The sequence below is a fragment of the Didymosphaeria variabile genome, assembly GCF_027946475.1.
Source record: "Didymosphaeria variabile strain IMI 356815 chromosome Unknown scaffold_8, whole genome shotgun sequence".
Lineage (NCBI taxonomy): Eukaryota > Fungi > Ascomycota > Dothideomycetes > Pleosporales > Didymosphaeriaceae > Didymosphaeria > Didymosphaeria variabile.
In genome coordinates, this window is record NW_026611627.1 from 1,329,144 (window position 1) to 1,356,772 (window position 27,629).

The 27,629-nt window shown below is 53.7% G+C and overlaps 10 protein-coding genes across 10 annotated transcripts; 5 read left to right on the forward strand and 5 right to left on the reverse strand.

Annotated features, from left to right (window-relative positions):
- Window positions 1-2,195: 2,195 nt before the first annotated feature.
- YAR1_1 (ankyrin repeat-containing protein) lies at window positions 2,196-2,429 on the forward strand (the record flags this gene model as incomplete). Its single annotated transcript, XM_056219404.1, has 1 exon — window positions 2,196-2,429. The coding sequence occupies one exon, from the start codon at window positions 2,196-2,198 to the stop codon at window positions 2,427-2,429; it is 234 nt and encodes a 77-aa protein (XP_056066531.1).
- A 25-nt stretch (window positions 2,430-2,454) lies between these two features.
- YAR1_2 (ankyrin repeat-containing protein) lies at window positions 2,455-2,895 on the forward strand (the record flags this gene model as incomplete). The annotated part of the gene is made up of 1 exon (XM_056219405.1): window positions 2,455-2,895. One exon carries the CDS (start codon window positions 2,455-2,457, stop codon window positions 2,893-2,895), a length of 441 nt encoding a protein of 146 aa, XP_056066532.1.
- A 666-nt stretch (window positions 2,896-3,561) lies between these two features.
- Window positions 3,562-4,516, reverse strand: N0V89_010665 (uncharacterized protein; the record flags this gene model as incomplete). Its single annotated transcript, XM_056219406.1, has 2 exons — window positions 3,562-4,051; window positions 4,113-4,516. 2 exons carry the CDS (start codon window positions 4,514-4,516, stop codon window positions 3,562-3,564), a joined length of 894 nt encoding a protein of 297 aa, XP_056066533.1.
- Window positions 4,517-7,841: 3,325 nt separating this feature from the next.
- On the forward strand, window positions 7,842-9,530 carry N0V89_010666 (uncharacterized protein; the record flags this gene model as incomplete). Its single annotated transcript, XM_056219407.1, has 2 exons — window positions 7,842-7,847; window positions 7,893-9,530. The coding sequence occupies 2 exons, from the start codon at window positions 7,842-7,844 to the stop codon at window positions 9,528-9,530; spliced, it is 1,644 nt and encodes a 547-aa protein (XP_056066534.1).
- Window positions 9,531-11,454: 1,924 nt separating this feature from the next.
- Window positions 11,455-12,660, reverse strand: GTR1 (GTP-binding protein gtr1; the record flags this gene model as incomplete). The annotated part of the gene is made up of 3 exons (XM_056219408.1): window positions 11,455-11,755; window positions 11,822-12,370; window positions 12,461-12,660. The coding sequence occupies 3 exons, from the start codon at window positions 12,658-12,660 to the stop codon at window positions 11,455-11,457; spliced, it is 1,050 nt and encodes a 349-aa protein (XP_056066535.1).
- Window positions 12,661-13,833: 1,173 nt separating this feature from the next.
- N0V89_010668 (uncharacterized protein) lies at window positions 13,834-15,484 on the reverse strand (the record flags this gene model as incomplete). The annotated part of the gene is made up of 4 exons (XM_056219409.1): window positions 13,834-13,917; window positions 13,967-14,556; window positions 14,606-15,095; window positions 15,167-15,484. The coding sequence occupies 4 exons, from the start codon at window positions 15,482-15,484 to the stop codon at window positions 13,834-13,836; spliced, it is 1,482 nt and encodes a 493-aa protein (XP_056066536.1).
- A 1,987-nt stretch (window positions 15,485-17,471) lies between these two features.
- Window positions 17,472-20,367, forward strand: SWA2 (auxilin-like clathrin-binding protein required for normal clathrin function; the record flags this gene model as incomplete). Its single annotated transcript, XM_056219410.1, has 2 exons — window positions 17,472-20,210; window positions 20,266-20,367. The coding sequence occupies 2 exons, from the start codon at window positions 17,472-17,474 to the stop codon at window positions 20,365-20,367; spliced, it is 2,841 nt and encodes a 946-aa protein (XP_056066537.1).
- A 635-nt stretch (window positions 20,368-21,002) lies between these two features.
- N0V89_010670 (uncharacterized protein) lies at window positions 21,003-22,230 on the forward strand (the record flags this gene model as incomplete). The annotated part of the gene is made up of 2 exons (XM_056219411.1): window positions 21,003-21,087; window positions 21,188-22,230. The coding sequence occupies 2 exons, from the start codon at window positions 21,003-21,005 to the stop codon at window positions 22,228-22,230; spliced, it is 1,128 nt and encodes a 375-aa protein (XP_056066538.1).
- A 351-nt stretch (window positions 22,231-22,581) lies between these two features.
- N0V89_010671 (uncharacterized protein) lies at window positions 22,582-24,645 on the reverse strand (the record flags this gene model as incomplete). Its single annotated transcript, XM_056219412.1, has 1 exon — window positions 22,582-24,645. The coding sequence occupies one exon, from the start codon at window positions 24,643-24,645 to the stop codon at window positions 22,582-22,584; it is 2,064 nt and encodes a 687-aa protein (XP_056066539.1).
- Window positions 24,646-26,202: 1,557 nt separating this feature from the next.
- Window positions 26,203-26,499, reverse strand: N0V89_010672 (uncharacterized protein; the record flags this gene model as incomplete). Its single annotated transcript, XM_056219413.1, has 2 exons — window positions 26,203-26,332; window positions 26,381-26,499. 2 exons carry the CDS (start codon window positions 26,497-26,499, stop codon window positions 26,203-26,205), a joined length of 249 nt encoding a protein of 82 aa, XP_056066540.1.
- Between the last annotated feature and the right edge of the window lie 1,130 nt (window positions 26,500-27,629).

Sequence of the window (27,629 nt, forward strand, 5' to 3'; positions counted from 1 at the left end):
CGTAACGATACGTTACTGTGCCACGGTGCGCCCGCCGACGCAATCCACCTTCAAATCTCGTTCACGATGCCGTGTCCTGGGACACCTTCCGGACGAGGTTTGTAGCATGCTTGGCGACAAAGGTTTTCCCACATGCTGGCTGTTTCGGCGAAAAGTCACCATTTCGTCGAGTTGCCTTGCTCTTGGAGCTCAGGGGGCATCCATGACCCAACATCCCCGCCTGGCAAAGCCAATCTCGCGCGGCCTTCCTCAAATCGACTTCAGGGGGACCGACGGGAGGCACATCACCTCTGCCGGCCCTCCATGATTTGGATTCCTCCGGCAACGGCATTCGAACTTAGCCCCAGCCCTCAACGTTTCAGCCACGGCACGGTAGCTCTCCCGTGCGCCATTCCTAGCTCTTCGTACGGGCCGCGAAAGAAGCAAATATAGACGGCACGGCTGTGGTCTTGGCAACCACAACAACATAAAGCAGCGCTGTTGGAAAATTCATGGAGGCCATTGCTGAAGCTAAGCAATGCCACGTGCGGGAAAAGGTTGAAGACCAGGGTAAATGTGATGTCGGAACAATATCAACTGTGACATTTGAAAGGCATCGCGCAAGGGTGACCGTTGAACGCTGGCGCACCATTTCGTTTTTGGGTGGCTGTTGACGTGGCGTTTCTGACGTTGTTTCATGATCGGTTCCATGTAGTCTGTACAGCCAGGCATAGCACTAGCCAGCGACCGTGAACATGTAGTACCTAGCTACATGTTCAGTCAAGAGTTTGGAGCCCGTATGGAGACCTGGGTTACCCCAGGCTATGCACAATGCAGTGCCCAGGAACATGAGTACTCGCGTAGCGATATAGAGTGTTGATGCAAGGTATGCGGACATCAGGAGTCGGTGCGACGGAAATTTGGGCTGAATAGGAGCATGCCGATTCTTCCATGCTCATGATCTCCAATAGCCTGCAGCATCGGAGTACAGCGACCCTGTCGCTGAGAATTTCCCCGGGCGGTTCCAGAGCGACCGAATTCGGCTAATGATGCGGCGGTACCTGCAGGACATTCACCGCTTCTCCGCTGCGTAAGCTAGACTGTACGCAACGGTTCGGCTGCGCATCGAGGGAATATGGTAGCATGAAGCACCATCTAGAGCGAGATTGATTCTGTGGCGATCATGCACGTATACTGATCGTACGTAGTGCCACCAGAGTCTGCTGTGGTAGCGAGGCTATTGAAATCCCTGCGATATTAATCAGGAGGCTCAGGTCGTTTAGACTGTTGAGATGCAAAACCGAGAAACAAACGTTGCCAAGACTGCTAAATGAATGAACTGTAAGAGGGAGGATCTCGACCATCCTTCGTATCTGACGTTGAATTATTGTGGGGAGCAGACCCGGTCAGTGGGTTAGGTATCGCAGCGATGCTTCCTGTAGCTGGGATGGACCTACATCATTGCCTTTGCAGGATGATGGCGTGACCTTCAAAGCGAAGTGTACGTACTGGCATAACTTGTTGGGACGATGCATCGTCTATGCATCATTCGAACGGGCCGGTTGGCACCTTCCGCAAAACTTTGCTCAGTATGTATGTTCGAGAGGGCAGACGGCTACGCAATCCGTGCATATGCAGTGGCCAGGGTTGAAGATGAGAAGTACGTAGGATGGGCGTCAACAAGTACCGAGGAGACAGTAGCGAATCCTAACGGCCCGACAGGAAAACCGCGAGAGCGCATTGAGAACAGCGGACAGGAAGAAGAAGAATCAATATTGGTAGTTTGAGTACCAATACACCTGGACATTGCAGTTGGAGATGTTTCACGTACGTATGCAAAAGCTGGTATATTGCAAGCGGCTGCCAGATTGTGCCCCATAGTGAGAAGAGGCATCACTGCCGGTCGCCTGACAAATCGCCAGATTCAACCATGAGTATCCCAAGATAACGACTGAGCCGATAATTGAGGCCCGCGAACGCGTCGTACAGATGTCTAAGAGAGACAGTAGGGTGCCGAAGCGTGGATGGTGTTTCGGCGAAGGCCTCATGCTGCAGGTGCGGGTCGGCATTGTGCTACTTTGCTTTAGCCATGTTGGGGCTAGCGGAAGCATGACATGGAAGGCGCGCCCCGCCCCCACCAAAAATTTCTCGAGTGAGGACAAGTGCGATGGAGGGCAGCCAGGTTCCGCAACACACCTACAGACCCAACAGCCACTATGGACGAAGACACTGTCGACGAGATCCTGTACCTTGCGCGTGCCAACGAGGTCAATGAGCTGTCGACCTACCTATCCAATGTCTCAGCCCACTCGAAACAGTCCAAGGCCGCGCTGGTCGCTGCAGCGGCAGATCCCTACTCCAAGAACACGGCATTGCACTACGCTGCTGCGAACGGACATGTTGGTATGGACATTCCTTCTTTAGATGTATTGGGTGTCTCGGCGAGCTAGATGCTGACTGCAGAGCGCAGACACGATGAAGCTTCTCTTCTCTCTTGAAACCGGCAAGGCTTCGGCGCCTGCGTCGGGGCTTATCAACGCGATAAACGATGCGGGCAACACCGCGCTGCATTGGGCTGCTCTCAATGGACACCTCGAATGTGTAAAGCTACTGGTTCAGGCCGGTGCCGATGTCACGATAATCAACAAGGCTGGCCACGACGCCGTATTCGAAGCGGAGATCAACGACAAAGGCGACGTGGTCGAGTGGCTGCTTGGGGCGGTCGAAGAGCTGGAGAAAGGTATCGGGCAGGCAGGCGAATCATCAGGCGGAGAACTTCGGTTCGCGATGGGGGCCGCTTCGCAAGGCGAGCCAGCCCTGAACGGCTCCAGTGGGACGAGTGCCGAAGGTCCAGTGGAAGACGTAAGAAGGCAAATGGACAATATGGATACCAAGGACGCCTCAAAAGACGGTTGAACGGCCTAAGGATAGACGCAATCCCAGGATCGTATATTGCTCACCACCCCTACACCCTGCCCCAATGAACGACGTTGTTCGGAACGGTAGGATCTGAAGTGTAGCACCGGGAGCCGGGAAGCCTGCCACGTGGGCCCCGAACGTGGGGCGAAAGAAGGTGATGTGGCGTGGGCGAGTAGGCTCAGACGACCGCATGCACGAGAGTCAGAGAACTGCGCTACCAACGGCGATGTGAACAACATGATGAATTGGTTCTATCATGAGATAGCAAGACGTAGATACGCCAGACTCTCAAGAGCTCTCAAATAAATCGCCTGCTATGAACCCACTATGTGTCGCTAGGTCTATGCCTCTCGTGGATGACATGCCGTAGTATGTGCGACGTAGCAAATGAACAAATACAAATCAAGACGGCGGCAAGGAAAGGAAACATCCGCCTAGCTGTTAATACAGAACCTTTTGATATGCAAATGCAATGGTTCTTCAAAGAATGAGGCTGACCCACCAAGCCTTGACTTCGTGGGCGAGAAATACAATAGTTTTCTCCTGGCTCAAGCTGACCCGCCGAGACTTGTAGACGTAGCCTGGATGCACTCACTATGGCCTGCATTAGTACTAGACATCATTCAATCGTCGCTCATCTCTAATATTTCTTACCGCCGGATCTTAGTCTCTAAGCCATGCGCGGCGCTTCTCTTCTTTTTTGTCGCGGCGCTTCTCCTTGAAAGCCTTCAACTCCTGCTTTGACAGGCTCTTGCCGCGACGCTCAGCCTTCAGGCTGCGGCCATCATGGCTGTTAGCCGCGGCGTCGACGTCAAAGAAGGCACTCATCTGGCGCTTGCTTTTGTTTTCATCATTGTGGTAGTCCGGGTTCATTCCGGCCTGCTGAAAACGGCCAGTGAAGCGATTGAACTGGGCAGTCGTGGAATAGTCACCGGCGTTTGGGTCTGGAAGACCTGCAGCCGCAGCAGCCGCGGATACAGCAGCAGCTTGCGCTTGCTCCTCTTCCTGTTCGGCTTCCCGAGCATAATCTGCATTCGGATCATAGTCGCCATGGATGGCGGGATTGTAACCACCGTGTTTGCGCTTAGGCGGAGACGAGGTGCCAGGTGCGCCAGAGCTGGTCGCGGGGGCAACGGTTGAGCTGTTCACGTATCTGCGGCAGGCACGGATTAGGATAAGAAGGCAAACAAGATAGTAATAAGTTGTTAGCAAACCTGTCGTACGATCCGTAGTCTGGAGCGGTGGCTTGTGGCAACCGAGGATTCTCCCATTGAGCCTTGCCCGTCAGGCGGTTGTAGAAGTAGTGGCGTTGTGCATTGTAGTCCCACTCATACGTCCATCCATCATCCTCCGGGGGCGCTTCGTCGGGCAGCGGAGGCGCTTCATCATCATAGGGTAATGGTTGTTCGCCTTTGGCCTGCAAAGCAGTCGCAATCTCCCGATCGTGGCTCGAGGACTTGCGGGGTCTGGGTAGCGAGTCGCTCAGCTGAGAATCAGCGTCGCCAGCGTACGGGCTCTGGCCTTGTTCAAAATCAACTGCGGCATTGTTGTTTGGCGATTTCTCGGCTGCGACAGACGCAGGGCCCTTCTGGCCATCCTCGGCACCTCCCGATGTCATCGCAAATATTCTGTATTATGACGGCACTAATACTGGTGAGAAGAACCCAAGTAGAGTCGACGCCGACGGCGGGCGCGCGCGTGATATAGAGGGTGGACGTGGTGAGGTGGAGCTGCCTCGACCTCCAGTCCGATCATTCCTGTTTCGCAACCGATTCTTAGTCATCGAAAGGCTTGGCGTCGACACACACGTGACGTAACTTCCAACTCTACAACCGTAGAACGATGAACAGTGACGCCTCCACAGCACCAAAACGAACACGGTCTCGCCAGCACCGCCTACGACCCGCTGTCTTCGTGCGGCCAACTCCATCTGGCGCTCATCTGCCGGCACGGCACCGGAGACGTTCGCTCTCGCTTTCACACTTCATGCTGGAACCCACCAGCTGCATCACAGGCCACGGCGAAGGATGACCTCGATGATGTGTGGCGCCGCCTACAGGCCACTAAGGAGCGACAGCCGGCACCTGAGCTGCCCGGCCGCTTCGATAGGCCGGCACCAGCTCGCGTAGGGCAGCCAGTTCATTTGGCCTGTTCGGATGGAGGCGCTACCTCGAAGACAGTTTCGAAGGACCCGAGGGCCGTGAGCTGCCTGCTTAGCGGGCGTATTATCCGCTGGCATGCGCATAAAGTGGCATGCATGCGTCCCCGACATGCAAGAAAGACGGCTGGGATGCCGTTGGGGTCGAGCTCCACTCGACGGACGGCTCTTGGACGCGCTCCCGAACGATCTGACGCCGCTTTACAACCTGTCTGCGTGTCCTGTTCGCGAGCCGCTCTTACGCACGACAGGGCGTGCCGTGCTGCGGGGTCTGTGGCCTCCAGACGCAGCGGAGGAAGCACCAGTCTTCACCACATGCCGCCGTGCATGCGTTCAGGCCGCCGCGCAGTCAGAGAATGTGCATCGGGGCACTTTGAAACTAATCTATGTGAAGCTTATTGGGGCTTGCCGTTCTCATTTCAAGCCCGTCTGCAGCTGCAATTCTCGCGGGATTTTGCCGCAATAACATCAAGCCTGTTCGCTGCATCCCGCCCTCGCTGCATGATCGGCACCAGTGGCCTGCGGGAGCGCTCGCGGTTGGCCAGCGCCCAAGGCCGTTGTTGGAGCGAGATCTGAGGGCTGAGCCATGAGCAGCTCATCCCAACCGCCACGCGCATCAAAGTCCGTATAGTACCGCTGCGCCTGCAGCTGCCTGCACCTCACACGTCGGCCAGACACACCTCAAGCACCGGGTGCCCCGTGAGCAGCACCCCTCTGCCCGTCACCACACGGTATCGTCGCCAATATTGCCCGCCCGGGCCATCCTTCACTCGGCTCTCAAACACCAAGAGCTCCACGTCCATGTCCCTGGCAGAACTTAGTTCACTAGGATATTAGCCCTGCCTTGAGCACGTCCCCTGCTCGTCCCCTGCACAGCTGGCTGTCGTCTCTACCGCTGCACGGATTCGCACGGGTTCCCGTCTTCATCTTGCTCTCCTACCCGGTATTAGTCTATCAAATCTATTGCCAGTCCTAGCCTGCCGTCTGGGACGCCCTTCCTTGTGCCCAGCCTGCCTCCGGAGCCGTGCCGCAAAACTGTGCCCGTGTGCCTGTCACTCTTCCCGAGCTTAGGCCCCTACGGTGCTCCTACACGCACATCCCGTACATGCCTCTTCGGCTGTGGTCAAGGAGTAGCCGGAGGGGTGGACGTCAGCCCTGCACGGACTGGGTAGTTCCGTTGGCGCTTTCTCTGAACCTTGCCATCTTGCAGACCTCAGTGCGGGAACTCGTTACAATACAGACGCACGCAATCGTGCTTCTGCAGTCCTTTGGCCACCTTCCCGACCTTCTCCTGCGAGTACTGCCTCCATGTGTCCGATCGTTTGACGGCGAGCTGGTGCCGTGCCTGCATCAGAGTGAAGGTTAGCCTGTGCCTGCATCCAAAGTGCCCTAGTTTATATCTTGTATTGTTCCTTATCGCTCCATGTGGCCTGCCAACCAATGTATCGTGGAAGCCATCCCACCTCGGCCGTCGACCGTCCATCTTCACCTCCCCCAACTATGCTTACCGACATGAACCGCCTGCCTAGTATACCCTCGCGTCCAGCGCAATTTCAGCCACATGCTTCTGACAGTCCTTACCAAAGAACCAGTGTTCCACCATCACGGCCCGAGATTCCATCGCAACATCATCGTCCCCGGGATCCCCAGGGAAGTCAAAATCATGCGCAGCAGCTACCAAGCCTGCGAACCCTCCTTGAGCCAGAACTACTCGAGAACAAGACCTCTGAACAGCTCCCGCGGCCTGGTGGCGCACAACTACTCCATAGCATCTCTGGGAGGTATGGATCCGCGAGCCCGACCTTGAAAAGACGGCATGATTTCGACAGTTACAGCCACGATAATCCAGAGAGTCATGCCCTCGCTTCTCGAATACCACCCGTGCATCGTCATGCCCAATACACCGCTAGCAGCGACAGCCAACCGGCCGCCTTCTCGACCTCAAGTCCCCACCATAGGTCCCAACCGTCGGAATCCTCACGTTACAGCAGTTCTTCTGGAACAATGTATTCCAATTCCACCACTAAGATACTCCGTCCACCATCGGCATTTTCGGCGCTAAGTGCATGCTCAGAACCTGGAAGAGCGTTTTTGGGACACGTTCAACTTCACGCTGATCCTATGGATCCAGGCAAGCCAGTACGAAGGCGCACAGAAGGATCATCACGCACTCCAATAAGATCGAAACATTGCCTAGGCCAGCAGGAAGTAGCTGGAGAAGGCTTGTGCTACGTCTTTGACGACGGAAGTTTCTGTCGGGTCGTCATTGATGGAGAACCGGTCAATCCATCTTGGGGCATTACCAAAGCTGGCAAACCGAGAAAGCGGCTTGCTCAAGCCTGCCTTACATGTCGCGAGAAGAAAATTAAGTGCGAGCCTGGCTATCCCAAATGCCATCAATGCGCCAAATCACAGAGAGCCTGTCGAGGGTAAGTGGCCTTTCCGTACTGTGTACAACATCTCTTCTCGACCACATCCCAATATGCATGAAAGTATCCATCCGGAGCACCTAATAATGCATTCACTTCTGCTCATGTGACAAATACTGACTGGGTGTAGTGGTCTTAATCAACCAGGCATAAGTAATGCCTCGGGAGAAACCTCACCGTCCTCATCGTCTGTACTATTTAAGAACCAGTCAAGCGAACGTTTAAGCCCAGTGGCTGGCCCCGACAAATCCAAAGCTTTTGAGCAGCAATATTCCAAAGCAGTTGAGACTTGGAACACAGGTCCTTCTTTCAAACCTCGAACCTTGCGGCCCAACTCAGTCGCTACCTCAAGAGACATGTCGGTACACTCGATGGATTCGGATTGGAGTGGGTCAGTAGCCAACCAGGACCCGGATGACCTTAGACGTGGATCGCACCAGGATCAGCTGGCCATACAATGGGAGCAAGACCCGTACGATACGGATCCGAGGCTTACAATGCACCTACTGGATCTTTACTTTCTTCATGCTGGACGTGCAACGTACGGAATGTTTCCTCGCAGGTCTTTCCTTGCTTGGGTGGAGACCAATCGAGAAAAAAACCAAGACCATCTTATGCTGCTTTATTCTGCTCTTGCCATGGGCTCTGTATTTTCCACAGACGTTGAGAAGCGAAGCGCTGGAAAATGGTATGCCGCTGTTGCTGCATATGCCCTAGAAAAGCGATTTGGCAGGTTTACCCTTCAATTGTGTCAGAGCCGATTGATTCTGGGTCTGTACAACTTTGCTCGTGGCAAGTCTCAAGAAGCATGGGATTACTGCGGAGCCGGGCTGCGTGCTCTCAGTGCGCTGAAGCTGAATTCCGAGGACGGAATCAAGGAGCTCCCAGAAACCACGGCCGATACACCTTATGGATTCGACCGCTTGACCCTGGAAGAATGTTGCCGTCGCACCTTTTGGTCCGGATTCTTGATGGATGTAAGTTCAACTGCGTTCACGGCAACCACCACCCCTGACCTAATGCACCAACAGCGATATAATGGTTTCTGCGGTGGTACCCTTTGCGTCATCAATATCGAGGACACTTTTCTACGACTTCCCTGCCTAGAGAATATGTTCGAAGCATCCACGCCATGCGATACCCCCTTGTTCGACTTCGATATCTTGGATCACCAGGCGTACTCCGGCCCTCCCTTGGGACACATGGCCTACTTGACTTTGATCTCCACAATTTGGGGCGATGTGGTGACTTTTACCAGCCGTGCCGTGCATCGCCCTGGAGCTAGCTATGAGCGACTCTATGAAACTTTCTACGCCAAGACATATGAGCGATTGGAGGCATGGCTTGAGTTGCTGCCGGTTGGCCTTAGGGTAAGTTATTCTAGAATGCGTGCGCTCGAGGCATTCGCTAATAGTGCCTCGCCTCAGTACACTCCTCAAAACCTAGACAACAGTATTGTCGAAGGCTCTGCAGGATCATTCGTTTCCCTTCATGCTCTGTATCGCACCACTATTATTCGTCTCAACCGCCACATTCGCTTGTCTGCGATGTCCCCTGAAAAGGTCGGTCGCAATATCGAACAGGCCTTCTATCATGCAACGAATTTTATACATATGATGCATTCGCTGGCGCCTGAAAATCGTCGCCAACGCTTGCCTCCGACGGCCGCCACGGACTATCTCTTCTCCACACCTTTTCCAGGCTACGCTCTTATGCTTTCGATAGATGTTGTTACCGCCGCCGGCACGGTCACGGCTCTTCCGGGCCTTATTGAGACGCTTGGCACGGCAAGCTCATGCATTGAAGAGCTTGCAGGCTTCTGGGCATCGGCTCGCACGCAACACAAAGTTGTGGCGAATCGTTTGAAGCACCTCACGAAAACCGCCATGCAAGAAGAGCAGGGTATCCGGAACGGTACGCTTGGTCAGTTTTGGAGACTGCCCGAGAGCTTGGAGGCCGCATTCGGGAACGACGATGCTGTGTACAAAGCGGATCAACAGCTAGTGTTTGAGGTTCTGAATCGGCTTACCAGCACAAGATATTGACGGTCCGCGTAAAGCGTCCGTCCGCATTATCATGCAAGAACAGCCGGGCGCGAATACGGTTGTCCCCGACCAATTTGGGGGTTCTTCGAGTATCTTGATGCCGGATCTGGAAGCCATAATGCTGTGTGCACAATTAACGGCAGTTATGTTCGAGATCGTCAATAGGTTCGCGGAAGTTGAGTAGCGTTCTCGTCTTGGCGGTGCCAGCTTCGACTCTCCGCCAATGAGAGCTTTTGCAATGCGACCACAACATACACCACCATGCGACCGGGCAGCGCGTGCTCTCTTTGGAGATTCTCGCATACATGCTTACAGCACAACATATGGGTGTTCCCGAAGCCCGCACACCGATCTGCACGTGGGCATAAGCTTCGCATAAGATCGACGCCACGATATGTATTCGCCCACCGAAAAGTCTACCGCAACGCCGGACGGAGCACGACGACAAACGTACTTAATTCGCTGTCCCACCTCCCCGGGACTTTCCATAGTCTGAAACGTTTCTCCTACTGGTGGCTTTTGTGTAATGTTAATGTGTACTTTATAGTTGCTTTCCTCTTATTTTCTTCCTTCATACTATTACGGCTGCTACTGTTCATTTCTGGGGTTCAGTGGATATACTGTATAATATGGTCACCAAAAACAAGCTCGTATTTGGAGTCTGTGGATAATCAGCAGGAGCTGCAAAAGTATTGGAAAAGGAACGATCGGCACCGTTAAAACGAAATTACTCAATTCTTCTTCACCACATGCACTCCGCACTTCAATGCCCTCACCTCCGCATAGCAGCTATCCGACCCAGCATCACTAAATGCAAAGCTAAGAACTCGGCATCGATATGTGATTATTATGACCAGGACGCGCTTGAAGGTTGAACAGGTCCCAATGTCATGAGACACATGTGACGTTGAAGTGTTTCATGGGCAAACGGAGATTAGAAGGGGTCAAGGATGGGAGAAGAGTCGCGAAAGCTTCTAGAGTGCTTCTACAATGCGATGCGTTCAGGCGTGTGATCCTGAGCAATGTCTCGCTTTGGTATGATAACTTATCTCCAGTAAGACGTGACCGAACGCACTGCTGCGGCTGTAACTTAAAGCGAATGTCCCTCGCATTGAACCTCTTGGTTCTTTTACTCTTTTGACTAGTTTTTGCATATCCAACACCAACCAATCCATTCCCAAATTGGTCCCACTTCTCTCAACTCGTTTCCAGGCTGTCCTACGATTATTCACCTCAAATTTACATTACTCAACGAGCCTCCCCGCTTTCAAGCATCCACTTCCCACACATTGCACCCAACCTTGAGTCATTCAAATCGGTTTCCGCTTTTTTAAGCTAATCTCTACCTCTCCAACTCGACTTTGTTTCAGGACAATGTCTACTTTGAACTCACATTCATGTGCTTCAATATGTCCTTCAACACCTCGACTCGATTCCCAGTTGGCCGATACTTATGTAGACCGATCCCGGCTTTATGTCATTCGACGTGGCCCATCGCTTGACACCACAGCATAACCGCTTTCAAGACGAACCGTTCAGCCGACCTGTGCATGATATGTAGATTCGGGATCAAGGAAACACGTAGACTGAATAGTCGTCAACTTCTGTTGCGAGAGCGTCGGAGAATGAGCCTAGACAAGCGTTCATTGGATACTCATAACACTCAAGCACTAATTTTCAAGGTCGAGCATCGTGACGCTGTACTAAACCACAGCTGCGCCAGCTCAAGGTATACACTCATTTAGCAATGCTCGCCAAAGGAAAGGCAGTGCCTTCGTTTCTTTCCATTTCATCCTGAAGTAACGCCAAACATGATGGGTATCACAAACACCGTCTGCGCCCAGATAATCCCTTTTGTAAGTCCCCTCTGGCTCCCCGACCCTCTACCCTATGCCCAAAGCACTGCACCCAGCCACGTCCTTCACTACCCTACAAACCCCGCAGCCGCATTCTCCCTTTCCCGTGCCTCCCACCCACTATCCGCACTATGCGCGAAGGCCTGTTGCACCGCAGGTCGCGGCTTACTTGCAATGTCCAGCTCTGCGAACCTTGGCCTAGCCAACGTGATGTTGATGCGCGCAGCATTGAAGATCTGCTCGCTGGGCGGTATGGCAGCGGCAAGGTTCGTATTCTCGGTGAGCCGCGTGATGAAGAACATGAAGCGACCAGTCTTGATTTGCATTTCGGCGAAGTTTGCGCTGCCGGCTGGGATGCCGGTGTGTTTTCTGTTAACACATGAGTTAGTCAAAGGTCATGAATATGCGGTGGAGGACGTAATTGGGAATACGTACGCCATGCTTTGCTTATGCGTCTTCAGAATAGACGAGATTCGTTCAAACCTGTCTGAGAAGGGGTTGTCGGCTTCCACATCCCTCGTCACATGCGTAACCATCAAGCACGTCGTCCTCTCGTACAGTATCAACTCCCTTGCCTCCACTACCTCCGCTAGCTCCCTCAGCAACCCCTCAATACTCCTCGCATTCGGGATCAAGAAGTAAATAATCTGCGTCCACGCCTTGTACAGACTCTGGTCCCAGATGCTCGTTGCGAAGAACTCTACCGTTGGTGCGAAGCTCTCGGACGCCTGGCGGATGTACTCTGCGCGCTCTTCGAAGAGCTGTTGGCGTAGCCGCGTTTGGACGAGGTCCATTTTGTGGATGAGGACGAAGACGGCGGCCGAGGGGGAGTGCTCGCCGAGGGCGCGAATGATGGATGAGTAGGAGATCACGTCGGCGGCGAACTCGCGGGATTCAATGTCGAAGACGAATATGAGGACGGCGACGGAGCTGAAGACATGGGCGCGTTGGTGCGTGAGGTAGTTCTCGACGAAGCCGTCTTGTCTGTGTATCTTGTTAGTACGCGTGACCTGCTAGATCCACCTTCATCTGGTCTAGGTGTCCTTCAAATGGGAAGAAGTTAAGGTTTCGTACCCTCCGCAATCCCATAGGTTCAACATCAAGTTTCCCATGAACTTGATATTGCTGTGCTCCACATCAATTGTGGCGCCTAGTCGTCTCACATCCTTGGCCACATAGTTGCTAAACACAATGCTGCGCATCGAAGACTTCCCCGCACCGCTCTTTCCCATGAGCAGCACCTTGCGCTGCTTCTGCCGCTTTGTTGTGTTCATCGTGGCTGTCGAGCCTCCTCGCTCATCCCTCCGCTCGCTCAATTAACGCCGTTGTGTCCGGTACTCCTGTGCCTGCTTTGCAGTGAGCTCGACGGACTCAATGCTGCGCAGCAAGGAAGAAACGAAGGTGGAGCTGGTGTTATGAAATCGTGCCGCTGTGGGATAAGCTCGGTGACGTGCACTTTTGGTATCAACACGAGATAGCGGCCTCAGGCGGCATTGCAAGCACGTGAGCTAGTAAGCTTCATTTGGGCTAGCGTGTCGATGACGGCACGGAAGCGGAAGCTGGGATCAGCCGGGATGAACATTGGACATTACCCCTGAACGTGGATGTGAACAGTGCGAGGAACAAGGGAGATGATAAGATTGTCACGCAGGGTGTATCGATTGTTAGTCACATGAACGTGTTGCTAATCGCAACTGTTGATTTGGATAAGACGGGAGAACATATGCACGAGCATCTCACATAGTCGAAGATTGCCTCAGCAGTGTTTAATTCGTGCCCGTTTAGTTGTGCAGTTTGACAGGTTACAATTCGCGGAGTGTTAAAAGCCAGCGTCTATCTCCGCGATGCCGGTAAACATTCCAAACTCTCTTCTCGAACAGGCAGGCAACGCGCGCGTTCAGATCCCACAAAAATACAATCCTCCAATACCGCGTTTTGATCCATCAGAGCAGCTTACGAAGCCAGGAGACCCTCATGATTAATCTACTACATTGCCAATAAAGTTTACAAAATACCATCCTTTGCTGTCTCCTATGTCCCCTTGATGAATTTGGCATTGTACTAAGATGATGAATGCTCGCAAGCAAAAATAATGTAAATCGCGTGTGAAGTGTTTGAAGAAGTCGCACAAGATTTGGGTAAATGGTGCAAGGTGTCCAATGCGCGTACGCAAAAAGCTGGTGCCGGAACACCGCAGAACTTTGTTCCCGGGTAAAAGGAGAAAATGAACATATGAACAGGAATGGGGAATCTCCAAGCGACCGTGCAAATCATGGTTCGTCGGTTGGTCCGCTCACCCTTGCGAGCGAGTGGGACTGTGGGTCGGCCATGGTGGATATACGGAACCGGTTACGCGCTGCCGCTCAGCACAATCGTTAGGTTCGGGAAGAACGTAAAGTAATTCGATACTCGACGACAAAGGAAAGAGAAATAGGGACAAGGGTATCTTAGAAAACAGTGCCGTCGGATAGGATCATGATCGGTGGTTCCTTCGTGTTGGGTCGCGATACTTCAGCGATTTCTCGGCCACCCTGTCATCTGTTAGGATATCAAGCAAAATTGTCGTCAACCTTGACGTACCTTCCAGCTGCCTGCTTCGAGCATTTGAGCCAAGTTCAGTTTGTTTGAACCACTCAGTCCTAGTAAAGAGTTCACCTCCACCAGCAACTCGTCGAGCAACCCTACTGTGACCGCACGCCATTCTACAATGACATCGTCGTCTGCTGTAAAAAGTGGCACCACTTCCATGCTAGGCTGTCCCTTGTTTTGCGCATTTCGCTGGTACTGGGCTAGACCACGCTTCGCGTCTTCGGGTTTTAGTGTCAGAAGCCCCGTGTCAATAAAAAGACCGCCGTTGCGGTATTCTGGCAGGCCCGTGAGGAGATCAGCGCCGGCAAAGTGTACATTGAGCAACTTGGTCATTGGAACCATAAGCGAGTAAGCCAGCCACTGTGTGAGTTTGTGAAACGGTACGATGTTTTCCCAGGGATGCGTAGGATGCGACGGCATGACAGAGCAAGGCCACGCGTCACCGAGAGAGATGCCGTCAATCTGCGTTCGGGTTGCGGGCCAAATTGGAGCCAAACTGTCCATGAGAACGTTCCAGAGGGTAGGGAGAGGGATGATAGGCACAGACGAGGCTTGTGTTGAAGGGTGCGAGAGCAGGAAGTCTGCGTGAAAATCAGCATTCGCACGCGCGATTGATTATATGACACTTACCGAGCATGTTTCCGGGGCGTGCCTCGAGCCCAAAGACCTCTTGATTCTGCAATGCGTCGCCCAGTCGCATGAGCAGACCAGCGCGCCCTTCCAATCCATCGATGACGTTGGCGTCGGTGACCTGGAGTCCTCGCGCCAGCACATTGATATCGAGCTTTTTCAAACCTGCGCTATCGACCTGGCAAGGCTCGTTGGGGTTGCTGCTGAAGATACCAGCCTTGAACATCTCCAGACTAGCAACTGCCAGTCCCTCACTTCTGCGGTAAATCTTCCCAGACTCTTTACTGCGGTACTGCCACTTTGTGCCTGCGCCAGCGTCCAACAGTACGGAAACGAGGAAAAGGTCAATCAAACGACGCGTTCGCTCCTGATTATCGACGGTCGAAGGCCATGAGGCCATGAGCTGGTCAACGCGCGGTCGGCCACCCACATCGAAATGCTGCCACCGGCCGTGAGGAGGGATGGAGGCGTAGTCGGGAGCGTAATCGCGCTTGAAAAAAAAAGTTAGTCACAGAAACAGACGCCGCCAAATTCTTGCTTTGATGATGCATGGTGCCTTACCTTGATGATTGCGACCACATAAGTGGCCGTGTCCTGGAACTTGGCCATATCAACGGTGAAGTGCTTCAGCTGGTTCTTCCTCGCCTTCTCCAAGACCAGGCGAGTCCTCTCGCGGACGGCGTAGATGCTGCGCAGATAGGCGGCAGGGTCGAGAGTTGGGTCTGGTGCTCTTGGTAGAGGCACGTCGGGGAAGCTCATGCGCGACTTCCCATTTGCAGTGGAGGGTGCAGGGGACTTGAGCGAGCCATTGCTCATGTTCGGCTGGCTGCCACCGGGGGAGATTGCTGGCTTGGAGCTCTTTCTGCTGAAGAGACCCATTGTCGCGGCCTAGGGTGAGGAGAGGATACTAGGAATGGGAGGGGGTGCTCGCTGGCCAAAAAAGTCGAGAGGTGTGAAGCCCAGCGAATGCACAAAGAAAGCCAGAGCTCACGCTTCGAGGTGGGCGTAGGCGGGTCGCGGGCGGGCCCAGAAAGTCAAGTCAGTGCGCTGCGGTTAGTGCTGGCTTGGCTCCGCGTAGACTGGGTGACAGGGGCGAGCACTGGTGGGATCTATCCGATGCGGAGACGGAGAGGGTGAAGCTTCCGCAGAATCTCTCGCTGTGAGGGTGCAGCAGACAGAAGACGCCTGCTTGCCGAACCTTAAGGAAGGGAGCTCGACGGGGGTAAGATTTGGCCAGCTGTCTGAGAGGGACGGGAGTGAGTGGTCGCGCCGCTTGCGATGGACCGTTGAAATGGCTAGGGTCCGAATCCACACAAGCGCAGGCACCAGGGTCAGGAGAAGGAATACGGGATGCTCGAACCTCCCGCGGTACCTGGTTGTGCTTTTTCTACACGTCTATCCCCCGGCGCCTGTCAAACCTGACAGCTGTGCAGCGTTGAACGTTACAGGATGGCGTCATCTGTCTACGAGGCGTGCCATAAACGGGCCTGCAGATGCTGTCCCCTTCACAAACCATGTGCTAGCGAAGCAACACTCGATGTGCTTGGGCAACATGCAAACGACCTCTGGAGGACGGCGGGCCTTCCGCAAACCGACTAGCCGTCATGGACATCATCCCACCAAGGCGCACTGCGTTCCAGTTCTGACCACGCGTGCAGCTGGAGCGACGGTGCCCAAGGCGGCTCGAGATTCGGCTCCATGGAGTAATGAAGCTGTCCGAGCCGTGCGAGTCGAGATGAGGGCAACGGGCCGATTTCCAGTAGCTGCAAGAGAGGCCTCGAAGCGCTAAGTGCACTGGGGCCATGGCTGCGGGATGTCCCAGCGTGCCAGGGTTTCGAACAATCGGCATCTCCGCCGCGTAACATGCGTAACCACCTTGCTCTCCGGCACTTCATCGCCCACGTCGCAAACTGCGTCGAGCCTTCAGGAGGCGCGGTCGGCGAGATGCCGATTCCATGTGTCTCGATTGACGCTTGTCCGTCACAAGTCACACACACTGAGTAATTTAGCGCCCCACGAGTCAGCAAAGCACGCTCGCGGGCTCTGGAAGCACCGTTCCAAAGTTTCTAGAAAGCTTTTGACAAGAGCCCACGATGGCTTGGCACCCGTATCCGCGAAACTCGGCGCCCGTGCTTCGCCTGATGCGTAGATCATCCTCACTGACCACGCGTTAACCCGATGGCTGCACACGATTGGCCCTTTGCCATGTGCTCACTACTGGCAAAGGAATCATTCCAATTCGCGCTTCATTGCGCCGACCGACATCAGGGAAGGTCTGTCGGTTGTCCCAACGACCAACGGAATGAAAGCCCTTGTTTTACATAACATGAGCGCTGCGTACAGTACAGGTTGCTGATCAGGCGTCAAGGTGGGCCTATATCTGCCCATTCTGACTTGCGAATCTCCTACAGTGGCATACAAAGCCCAAGCCCATGTCGATCAAGCTCAAACAGGTGGCATGTGATCCATTTATCGCGCACTGTTACTGCAAAGCCAGCGAGGAGACTCAGGAGAATCATGATTGTGCCCTTTCATAGCGGCCACATGCATGTGAATCCAATGCAGAATTAGTGCGCTCTGTCCTGGTCAATGCTTGTCTGAATTCACTACACGTTGCAGATGACTTGCTTTGTGTCCAAGGTGTTGCGGTTGGACTCAAGCTGTGTTGACTGCATGAAAAGGGTCTTTCTGGGGGAGGGGCTGGAAACTGTGGCGGTGCTCGCGCCACAACCACCTCCGACTAGAAGCACAGAGCACGAGATGCAACACGCTGGCGTTTGTGATGTCGTTCGCAACAATCGCTGCGATGATATAGCCACCGCCTGACGCTCGCCGTACACACATACACGTCTCCCAACCTCACACAATGGACGATCTTGCCGGCCTTGACTGGTCGGCCCCTCCAAAACAACAGTCGAGCACGCCGACCGCCTTCCCTCCGTTCCGCCAAAGCCCCGCGCCTCAGCTATCCGGCCGCTCCACGCCTCTCTCTGCGCAGCAATCGGGTGCTGGTGCTGTCGCTGGCGGCAACCGACCCTTCAAAGTGCCCTCCAAGCCTGCAACGCCTGCGAATGACAGCTTCGCCAACCTCATCACGGGCAACAGCTCAAAGTCCGCTACGAGCAACCTGTCCCTCGCGGAACGCCAGCGACAATTGCAAGAGGAAAAGCAGCGCCAAGAGGCAGAGCGGCAGAAGCAATATGATGCGCATTTTGGTGCATCAAGCTCGGCGTTCCTCGATAACCTAGGGAGTGGGAAGAGCACGCCTGAGCCCGCGGCTGCTGGATTTCGGCGCCCTACACCAAGCGCTTCGGCCAGGCAGAACCTCTCAGGCACTATCAACAAGCCGTTCGCCGGCCTCGACACCTCCATCAAGCGCCCCGTACAATCTCCCCCAGCCGATGATGATCTCCTCTCCGCATTTAATGCTAGCGCCCCCGTCGATGCGTCCAGCCATTTCCCACCCCCGTCCTTTGGCAGCGGTCGCAGCACACCAGCAAATGGAACGTATAGCTCACGAGGGCATACTCCAGCGCCGCAAACCTCGAACAACAACTTTGTGAACGATGAGGACGACGATATGTTCGGTCTCAACAAGCTGGCACACAATTCTACCAGTCAGCCTCCACCTGAGTCGGCGCCTGCGGAAGACGATGATATTCTAGGCCTGCTCAGCAAGCCGGTTTCCGAATTCCAGACAAAAGCTGCGCCGGAGCTGAAACCTGAGCCCTCGATGCAACGTCAATCGACACCAGCTGCTGCTAGTCCGCATGATAAAGCCGTTGCTGAGCTTGTTGATATGGGTTTTCCTGCCGAGAAGTCTGCTATTGCTCTGGCAACCACTGAATCGGGACTGGATGTCCAAGAGGCGGTTGGATGGCTTCTCAACCAGGCGCATGCAGAAGCTAAGGAGAAAACCCAGGATCGCAGTCAAGAGAGGCCGCGGCGTAGTCCGGATGAGTTCGACGAGCGGCCGAGACGTAGCGATCCTAGGCAAAAGGCTCGTGATTCGAGCGCTGGCGGGTCTACTCCGGCCTGGATGCGGGGCGAAGAAGGCCGAAGCCGATCTGGTCAACGCAGAACTGAAGGGCAAGGACAGGACAAAGACGTCACGCAATATGCATCCGAGATAGGAACTAGTTTCTTGAAGTCGGCAAATTCGCTCTGGAAAACGACTCAAAAGAAAGCGCAAAGAGCAGTTGCAGACTTCCAACAAGACGGCGAGCACAATATGCCGAAATGGATGAGAGATGCACAGGCCTCTGAGTCCGCAGGTAAATCTCGTGGCAAAGCGCCCGCTGCTGATGTCACTGATGAAGCCATGATGTTGGAAGCTGGTGGACGACCATCTAAACCACCACGACCGTCGGGTACTCCTCGAGATCCAGAGCCACTTCCAGTACGGCCGAGACGGGAGCAGCATGACTTACGCCAAGATATCCGCAACGGACGACCGGACCGCATGTCCTCTCAATCTCCATCTCTACGTCAACAGCCACCACCTCTCGACAAGAGACCTGCTCACAAGCTCACGCGACAGGACCTTGAAGAGCAGAGCCCGCAAGCCTACATCAGCCCATCGAGGCGAAAGAAGACCACGCCCCAGCCAGATCTTTTCTCTACAGAGCAGCCGGTCTCCTCACCTCCGCCTTCTACATCCCGACAATCCACACCGGCACAGTCGAACAATCCTTTCCTCAAAGCAACGCAATCGGCACCAAAAGCCAGAAGCCCTGCGGTCACCCCTCCCCCACCGAGACCGAAGGCCCCGCCACGTCAGATCCCGCCTGCCTCATCCTCAGCGCTCAATCAATCAGCATCTTATCGACAAAAAGGGTCAGAAGCCTTCAAGCGCGGTGATTATGCGGCTGCACATGCTGCATACTCATCGGCTGTCGGTCCACTTCCTGCAACTCACCCTGTAATGATCATTGTGTTGTGCAACCGCGCCGTTACCAACATCAAAGTGGGCGACCCCAAAGCCGCAATTTCCGACGCAGACTCTGCGCTTGCGATCATCGGGGTCTCGAAGGGCGAAGGTGAGAAAATCATCGCCGGTGGCACCGAACCTGATAAAGATATGAAAGAATTCTACGGCAAGGCACTCATGCGGAAAGCCGAAGCGCTCGAAAACATGGAGAAGTGGGCTGATGCTGGGAAAGTCTGGAGAGAAGCAGTCGAGGCAGGTGTTGGCGGATCTATAAGTATTCAAGGCCGTAATCGCTGCGACAAAGCTGCAGGTGGTGGGAACCAAGCGTCTGCGGTGCCCAAACGGGCACCTGTGCGGAAAGTGCCACCGAAACCCTCTGCCATGTCGGATCTTGGTCCAGCCAAGGAGTCTGAAGCTGTCAAGAAGCTCAAGGCTGCGAATGCTGCGGCGGAGAAAGCGGATGACGAGAAGTTCGCACTTTCTGATTCGGTCGATGCCAAACTCGTCGCCTGGAAGGGCACCAAAGCAGACAATTTGCGTGCGTTGCTCGGATCACTTGACAAAGTGTTGTGGCCTGAGGCGGGATGGAACAAGGTCAATATGGGTGATCTGGTCATGCCGAACAAGGTTAAGATCATATACATGAAGGCCATTGCTAAGGTGCACCCTGATAAGGTAGGCTTCCGTACCGTGCGAATTATCATGCACAAGTGTGCTAACACGAGCACAGATATCTCAGTCCGCTACGACCGAGCAGAAGATGATCAGCGCTGCTGTCTTCGCGACTCTAAACGAAGCCTGGGACAAGTTCAAGACCGAAAACGGCCTATAGCCGCAGACGCATACTGCATAGCATTGTTTGGCGTGCGCGCCTCGTAGCGTAGATTTTATAGATTTTGCATGAAACGACTGATGACGTTGATGAAAGTGGCTTCCGCGCATTGTACCCGATAGTGTGGCCGTGAATCGTGATATCGAGACACGCGACATGTTGGTGTGTGGTCCAGAAAGGGCTAGTTCAATTGTACCTGCATTGCGGCGACAAATCCCAGCGTGATACCCCAGATCTTGTGCCTTGGCATTATGTAACGATCCAGCCACTCCGCTTCAACTTCGGGATGAGCGCACTTCGCGCCGTTAATTTAGCATTTTGCTCTCCATCGACCTCGTCAATGAGTCGCATCTTGACCTATCATTATTCGTTGTATCCCATTACTGGAAGCGCTTCGTTATAGCCGAAGTGGGGCGTTCAATCATACAGCAGCCCGCCATTGTTCCCGGAGTCATCGGCCTCCATCACGATTTTTCTACCATAGGCGCCACTTACAAATCTCGGGTCAATTGGGCAACTCCAGGGTAACACAAAGTTTCGCATTGGGTCGATCTCGTCAAGAAAGAGCAAGGTACTGAGGGTGAACGGGAGGAGGAGAAATCGTGAAATTGTGGACGGCTACGTCATAGGCAAATATGTTTCCTCCATCACAGGGCTTGCGCCTGGACATCGATGCCATCAGTCAGATATGCGGTTCTGTTTCGATCGCTTGTTGGATAGGTATGTTTGTGCTACATTACTCTTGGTCCTCAATTGAGAAACGATCGGAGCTGACAGTCTTCTTTCTTACTTGGATGTCCTAGAAGAACGTAGCTAATAGATGATATAGTGGTCTTCTCGCCGCAAATCATCGAAAACTGGAGAAGGAACTCAGCTGAGGGGCTATCCGTTGTCTTCATCACAGTATGGCTTCTAGGCGATTTTTTCAACATCTTCGGCGCCGTCCTCCAAGGTGTCCTTCCAACGATGATCATCCTGGCAGTGTATTACACTTTCGCAGACATCGTGCTTCTAGGCCAATATTTCTGGTACGAGGGTTTCCGCCTCACCGACAAAGTGAGCTCAAGTGAGGAATCCTCGGAAGAAGAAGACGACGAAGCGACTCTACCCTCGGAGCGCTCACCCCTCCTATCCCCGTCACTAAGAGATAGACATGACCCAAGTAACGGCTTCCGCACCGCTCCCAGGATCTCAGATGCAGACGGACGCAGACGCAGCTCCGCGCACTCGACAAACTCCTTCCGCGAGCGCTTCCTCTCCGTCTCAGGCACACATCTCTCGCCCGTAACTCCATTACACGATGATCCCACGTCCGCGCCTCACAAGCCAGCGCATCGCCCGCAGACTAGTCCTTCCACAGTCCAAACCGTCCTCTTCAACATCGGTATTATCATCCTCGTCTGCGCCTCCGGCGTCTTCGGCTGGTGGCTCTCCACTACACGCTCCCCCGCAACCACACCGCCGCCAACCGAGTCCTCCCCCGAAACACTTCACTTCAACATATGGGGCCAGATCTTCGGGTACATCTGCGCGGCACTGTACCTCGGGTCTCGTATTCCGCAATTACTGCTCAACTACCGGAGGAAATCTACCGAGGGTATATCTATGCTGTTCTTCTTGTTTGCTTGCATTGGCAATTTGACCTATGTCTTGAGTATTGTGGCGTACAAGCCTGTGTGCAGGAAGCCCAACCATTGTAAAGAAGGTGAGGCTCTTGCCATTTACGGACGATACATTGCGGTCAACCTCAGCTGGTTGCTGGGGAGCTTCGGAACACTGTTGCTTGATGCCGGAGTCTTTATACAATATTTCCTGTACAGAAAGGAGGATGAGAGTGACAGCGAGGAGGAAGGAGCGCGGTAGGTGGAGGCTGAGGCGGAGTGAGGTATTGGAGATGCCGTATTTGGGAAGCAAGCGAGTGAGGTTGCGGATTGAGCTGGCCTGGGTTGTATGAGAATTGTAGGGCGTGTTCTGCACGGTCGCTGCGGCTCTTCTGTAACACTACGAAATGTGAGAGCGAGTCAAAAAAATGTTAGTATGCAGCGAGAGCTATAAAAGTCATCATGTTGTAAGGTATCGATGATATTGCTCAATGCATAACATCGAACCTACACAAAATTTACTACTGTTCATGATCTAAAGTAAAACGAATACATCGCGAGAATTGCTCCACGAAAACCATCCCGTGCCAGCTCACAAGTACTTTCTCAGCAACTAACAAGCCTTCTTGCCAGGACTCCGCAAGCACCTATCAAGCTTCCCAGACTTCATCTTCTTGTAACGCACTGTGCTGTGCTTCGGCGTACCCCAGCACTGTATTTCCCCTGCGCCCGTCCCCGCGCAAGCAACACCACGAAGTTTCCTATCATTATCCGATATCCACCAAGTTGGGATACCCTTTGGTAAACTTTTGACAAAGCACGCTGCGGCACCCTCTTGCACACACTTTTCGAATTTCTTGTCCTTGACTTCTTTGTACTTGATCGGATTTTTAACAGTCCCGTAACAAGAGAAATGGCGGTCCTTGTTGTAGCAATAGACTGTGCCTCCATCAACGGTGTCCCCGGGCCAAAGCCCGAATGAGACCCAATCGCTGTCTGCAGTTAGACGGAGCTGGGAAGGGCCGTTGGCTGCAGTGGGCTTAGAAACTGGATTGCACGCCGTCTTCGTTACCGTTTTGGAGGCCGTTTTGTAGTGTACTCTGGTAATATGGGCGGTCTCGCGTACGTGCTCTGTTCTAGTCTTGGTCTTTGTCGCGGTCTCCCGTACATGCTCTGTTTTAGTCTTGGTCTTCGTCTTGGTGTCGGTTTCCGTGGCGGTTGTTGTCTTTGTCTTCAAATGCGTTTTGGTAATCTCGTGAGTCTTGGTGACATGATCAGTCTTGGTAATCTCATGAGTCTTGGTGGCATGGTGTGTCTTCGTGACATGATGAGTTTTAGTGACCTTTGCCTCTCCTTTTGAATCATGAAACGGGGATAGAAGATCAAAGATCGCACTGAGACCATTTCTAGCAGTGGAACCGGCACCCTTCAACAGAGAGTGACCACCTTTCACGGCCTGCGACGCACTGCGTTGAAGTCCGTCTATGACGGGCTGTACCTGGTTGAGGACCTGGGCATTGGGGGACTGGGAAGACGCCATACGGTTGAGTTGCGACATCTGACTTGTGAATGCTTCGAACTGCTGCATAGGAGACGCAGAGGATCCGGGCGGCTGGCACAGCATGCGCTTGCTCAAGCCACCTGCAGCAAAGGAACACATTGGAGACAAGGCACCAACCTGATTGACAGCATTGAGGGCAGGTCCAATTGTAGCTCCTTGGCCGGCTGCGATGGTATCAGAGATCTGTGAAGCCCCATTAACGACGTCGCTTTGTAGACTGGCAACAGCTCCGTCCAGTTGAAGTGGAAGACGTTTGATCTCGGCTTGGAGATCCGAGATGAAATTGGCAGCGCGATTCACCGGTACCCCAGCCTTCTGCAGAATCTGCTGCACCGTCTTGAAGCGCTTATTGGCAAGCGCTTTTTGTGCGGCTTCCAAGTACATTTCAGGCCCAAATGCTTCTTGTGCGATCTTCGGAACCCATTTCATGCCCCAATTTTTAAAAGCGCCCTCGCAGATACCTCGACTGAGACTCGTGCCGACAGTCGAACCAGCAAAATTCCCTACAACGGAGGCAGGTATGGCCGTCGCGATGTGGTTGGGCTCAGAAGCCTGGTCGGTATCAGTTGAATTTTCCGGGCCGTAGTTTTGATTACTTTGTGTCTGCTCCGTTGCGTTGTTCTCCTGCGCTCCGGCTACCGCCCCTTTCATCGAAGGACCAACAGCAGCGCCAGCACCGGAGGTTAGTGCGTTGCATAGTGCTACCACAGGGCCTTTGTGCGCATTCATCATGCCACCAGCAAGTGCTGAACCCATCACGCCTCCTGCAATCCCTCCATTTGCGGCGTCTACCTTCTCTTGAGCGTCGCTGTCTTCGCTCTTTCCTTTACTCTTTCCTTTACTCTTTCCTTTACTCTTTCCTTTACTCTTTCCTTTACTCTCCCATTCCTTGGGGGACACTGCTGCGTTCTGCTGCTGCTCTGCAAGCAGTCCATGTAGTATCAAAGCTTGGACGGAAACCTTGCCGATAGAGCCATCAGTCAAGGCTTTAAGATCCAGCTGGGGCGCCGCTGAGGCCGGTGCTGCATGCCGAAATGGAGGTGACATGGAGGTAGTTAGAGCCGGGACAAATGGCAAGAACAAGGCGACAAGAGCTGCGTAGGTGAAGATCTTCATCTTGCTCGTCTGCGAGTGTGACGGCTGGCTTTAGGCTCGACGCTTGTCTTGAGGGGAAGGCGGATATGTGAGTTGAGGGTAATGGTGGAGTGGGCTTTTGATAATTGTAATCACAACCTGTTGATTGTCGAACAATTGTGAGGAAGGAAGACATGCTGGAGTGAGACGCCTTTATGCACGTAGAAAATGCCATTTCGAAGAGAACGTTCTACTATCCACAGGAGCCATAAGCAGCCCATGGTTGAGGAACAAAAAAAACCATTTTCAGATGAGTACCAGAAACTCCTACGCAGCTATCCACGGCCGACAGGTCAAGAAAGGCTGTATCAGTCGCGTACCTACCTGAAGTGTGGTTGTCCCGGACTTGTTCACATCATCGTCTCAGAGTCACTGAGGCCACCTACGGTCAGATCGCTCAATCACCCAGCTACACACCTCTCTTGGTCCGGCAGCCAAGGTCAGATATTTGCGAGGTCTGTAGTGTGGGCGGGTGAGGCCGAAAGGTCCGAAAGTGCCTCGGGCCATGGTTTCCTAAAATGCTGGCCAAGGTCTAGCGTGGCGTGATTTACACAACATCCATTTACCTCTACAAGAACGCAACCCGGTGGCCGAGATACCTATTCATACCGCCCGCCAAGCCGGCCAATTATCAGGGATATTGTAAGCTTGCATTGCACCGTGCCCGGGAATGCGTGTGATAAAATATCAAGATTTATTGGTAAGAAGTGGTAGATCGAAGTTACGACACCTGTCGCTTATTAATGTAACAAGAGTACAAAAGCAACAAGATCTAATCTCTCTCACTATAGCGATTGCCGGCTTGCAGGAAGAAGTAGAGCAGCGACGTAAAGCTCTCTAACGTATAGGAAGGGTTTCTCGGCACTAACTCGGCTACCAAGAGCTGTGTAGGATTATCCTTGTTGGTACTGAATCTGCCTAGATTTTAACCATGCAAGGTGATTGATTAGGATCAACAGCCTCGGACGATTGTAACGACTAGCTGCATAGTGTAGATTGTTATGGTCGCATATGCCGAGCGGCTGCAGCGGAATTGACAGCCAAGTTCTGGTGTGTACACCTGTTAGTGTAGATGAAATGGTGTGATAGAGTGCTGATCCTCCTGAAACTAGTAGTGTTCGTGGCTAGTAGACGCGGGAACGCCCAACCGCGCGTCCAGTCACGGCCTGAAGCGGTACACGGCTATACATTTCATTGTACACAGCTATACGTTGCATGGCCGCACGTATAGTTTGCTACAAACCTGTAGATGTGTTAATGGTAGAAACATGTGGTGGAAGATAGATCGATCATGATGAGGTTGGTGCAATATTTTGAAGTGGTGAAATGATTAAATTGAAGATGGTATCGTTACTAAACGACTCCAAAGACTAACGCCATCCCTTTGAGCATTGCTCGTGAACCCAGTGCTGATAACGCCTTTCATGCTCGTGCTCATGCTAATTGGTACAATGGTTCGTAACATCGCCATTCAATGGTCGATGTGTTCCAGCTGTGTCCCGGACAACAGTAATGTGTAGGTATCTGTGACGACCGTTGCTATGAGTCGTTGGAGCGAACAGAGCTGACAGAGTCGTTGCTTGATGAGTCGGGGGAGAAACCCTGTGACCGTCGGCGAGCGGAGCTGGTAGCGGTGCTCAGTTGCTTCTTGGTGTGTTCGTGCATGATACTGGATCCCGTTAGTGAGGAGCTCGGAGACGGATCGGACGAGACATACCGAGCGTACGAAGACATGGCGCGGCCTGGGTTGTCCAAGTCGAAGTTGTTGGCGAAGTTGTGCTGAGGAGCCATGGGCTCGGAGTAGTTGTCGGTAATGTAGACGCCGTCGGCAGACATGTTGTCGAAGTGTGTGAAGAGTATGTAGGACACAAAGGGTCAACGCGGGAGGAAAGATGCGGAAGCTGCGGAAATTGTTTGGTTGCTGGGTGGTATCGTGTGGTGGATTATGGAACATTGGCTCACGCGGGGGAGCTCATATATATGGCTTCGGGGGCCCTGCATACCCACACGACGGGCGTCCAACAGCCAAGCTAGCGATCGACAAAGATAGGCGCTCTGGCCGTCCCACCCAAGGTCGAGACTTGAGGTCAGAGATCTGCAGGGTCCTGCTAGATCTGCCCTAGTCCCACTGACTCCACTCTGGCCGGCGAGTGAGACGTATCACAGGGCGACGATTTGGAGATGCCTGCCCATGCGGTAAGCATCATCACCGCTGTCCACCGACGCCGTTGTCCCGTGCCCAGGGTCCAGTGCATCTGCCGGCTGATGGGGTGAGGTCATTGGCGGATGTCGTGGTGTGCCAGCGAACGTAGATGCACCTTGCCCATTGCGTGCTGAACGAACCGTCGCCCGCTCCGCGAATGCGCCGACATCAGTACAGAACATGTGGACTGTTGTGGACGTCTCTACAAGTCGACACACCGAGATCCTCAGCCTCGTCGCGCGGCTCGTTTGTCCACAGGTATGACGCCCATGATGCAAGGCGACGCCGTTGCGGCGGTTCGAGGCTTATTCAGTGGCAACCGCGACGTCAGATTCGCGGGATAGGGCAGCCGGTGTGCGTCCAAAGGATCCACATGCGACTTTCACCCAGGCAACGCATGGGCAAATGCACTCGGCAGGCTGCGAAAGCTCTCTGCTCGCGGCACGCAGCTGAAATGGACGTCATACGGCGCTCGAAGTAGGTACGATCTGCGTGCTTGACGGCATCGCTAATCTACTTGCAGCGTAGCGCGTGGTCCGCCCGTTGCGAGCATATGCAGGGCAGCCTCGCTCCGCCAGCCCACGCCTTCTCCGCCCTCGTCTTCGCCCCAACGGACGTCAACAGTGACGCGAAAGTGCCTGGCTGTCGTGAGAATCCCATTTTCTTCTCCGGTCCTTGGTCGCACCCTGCGGCTAATTTCCATGGACCGTGCGCCCAGATCCCCTGAACTGCACAGAACACGCTCCTGCGGGTGCATGCTATG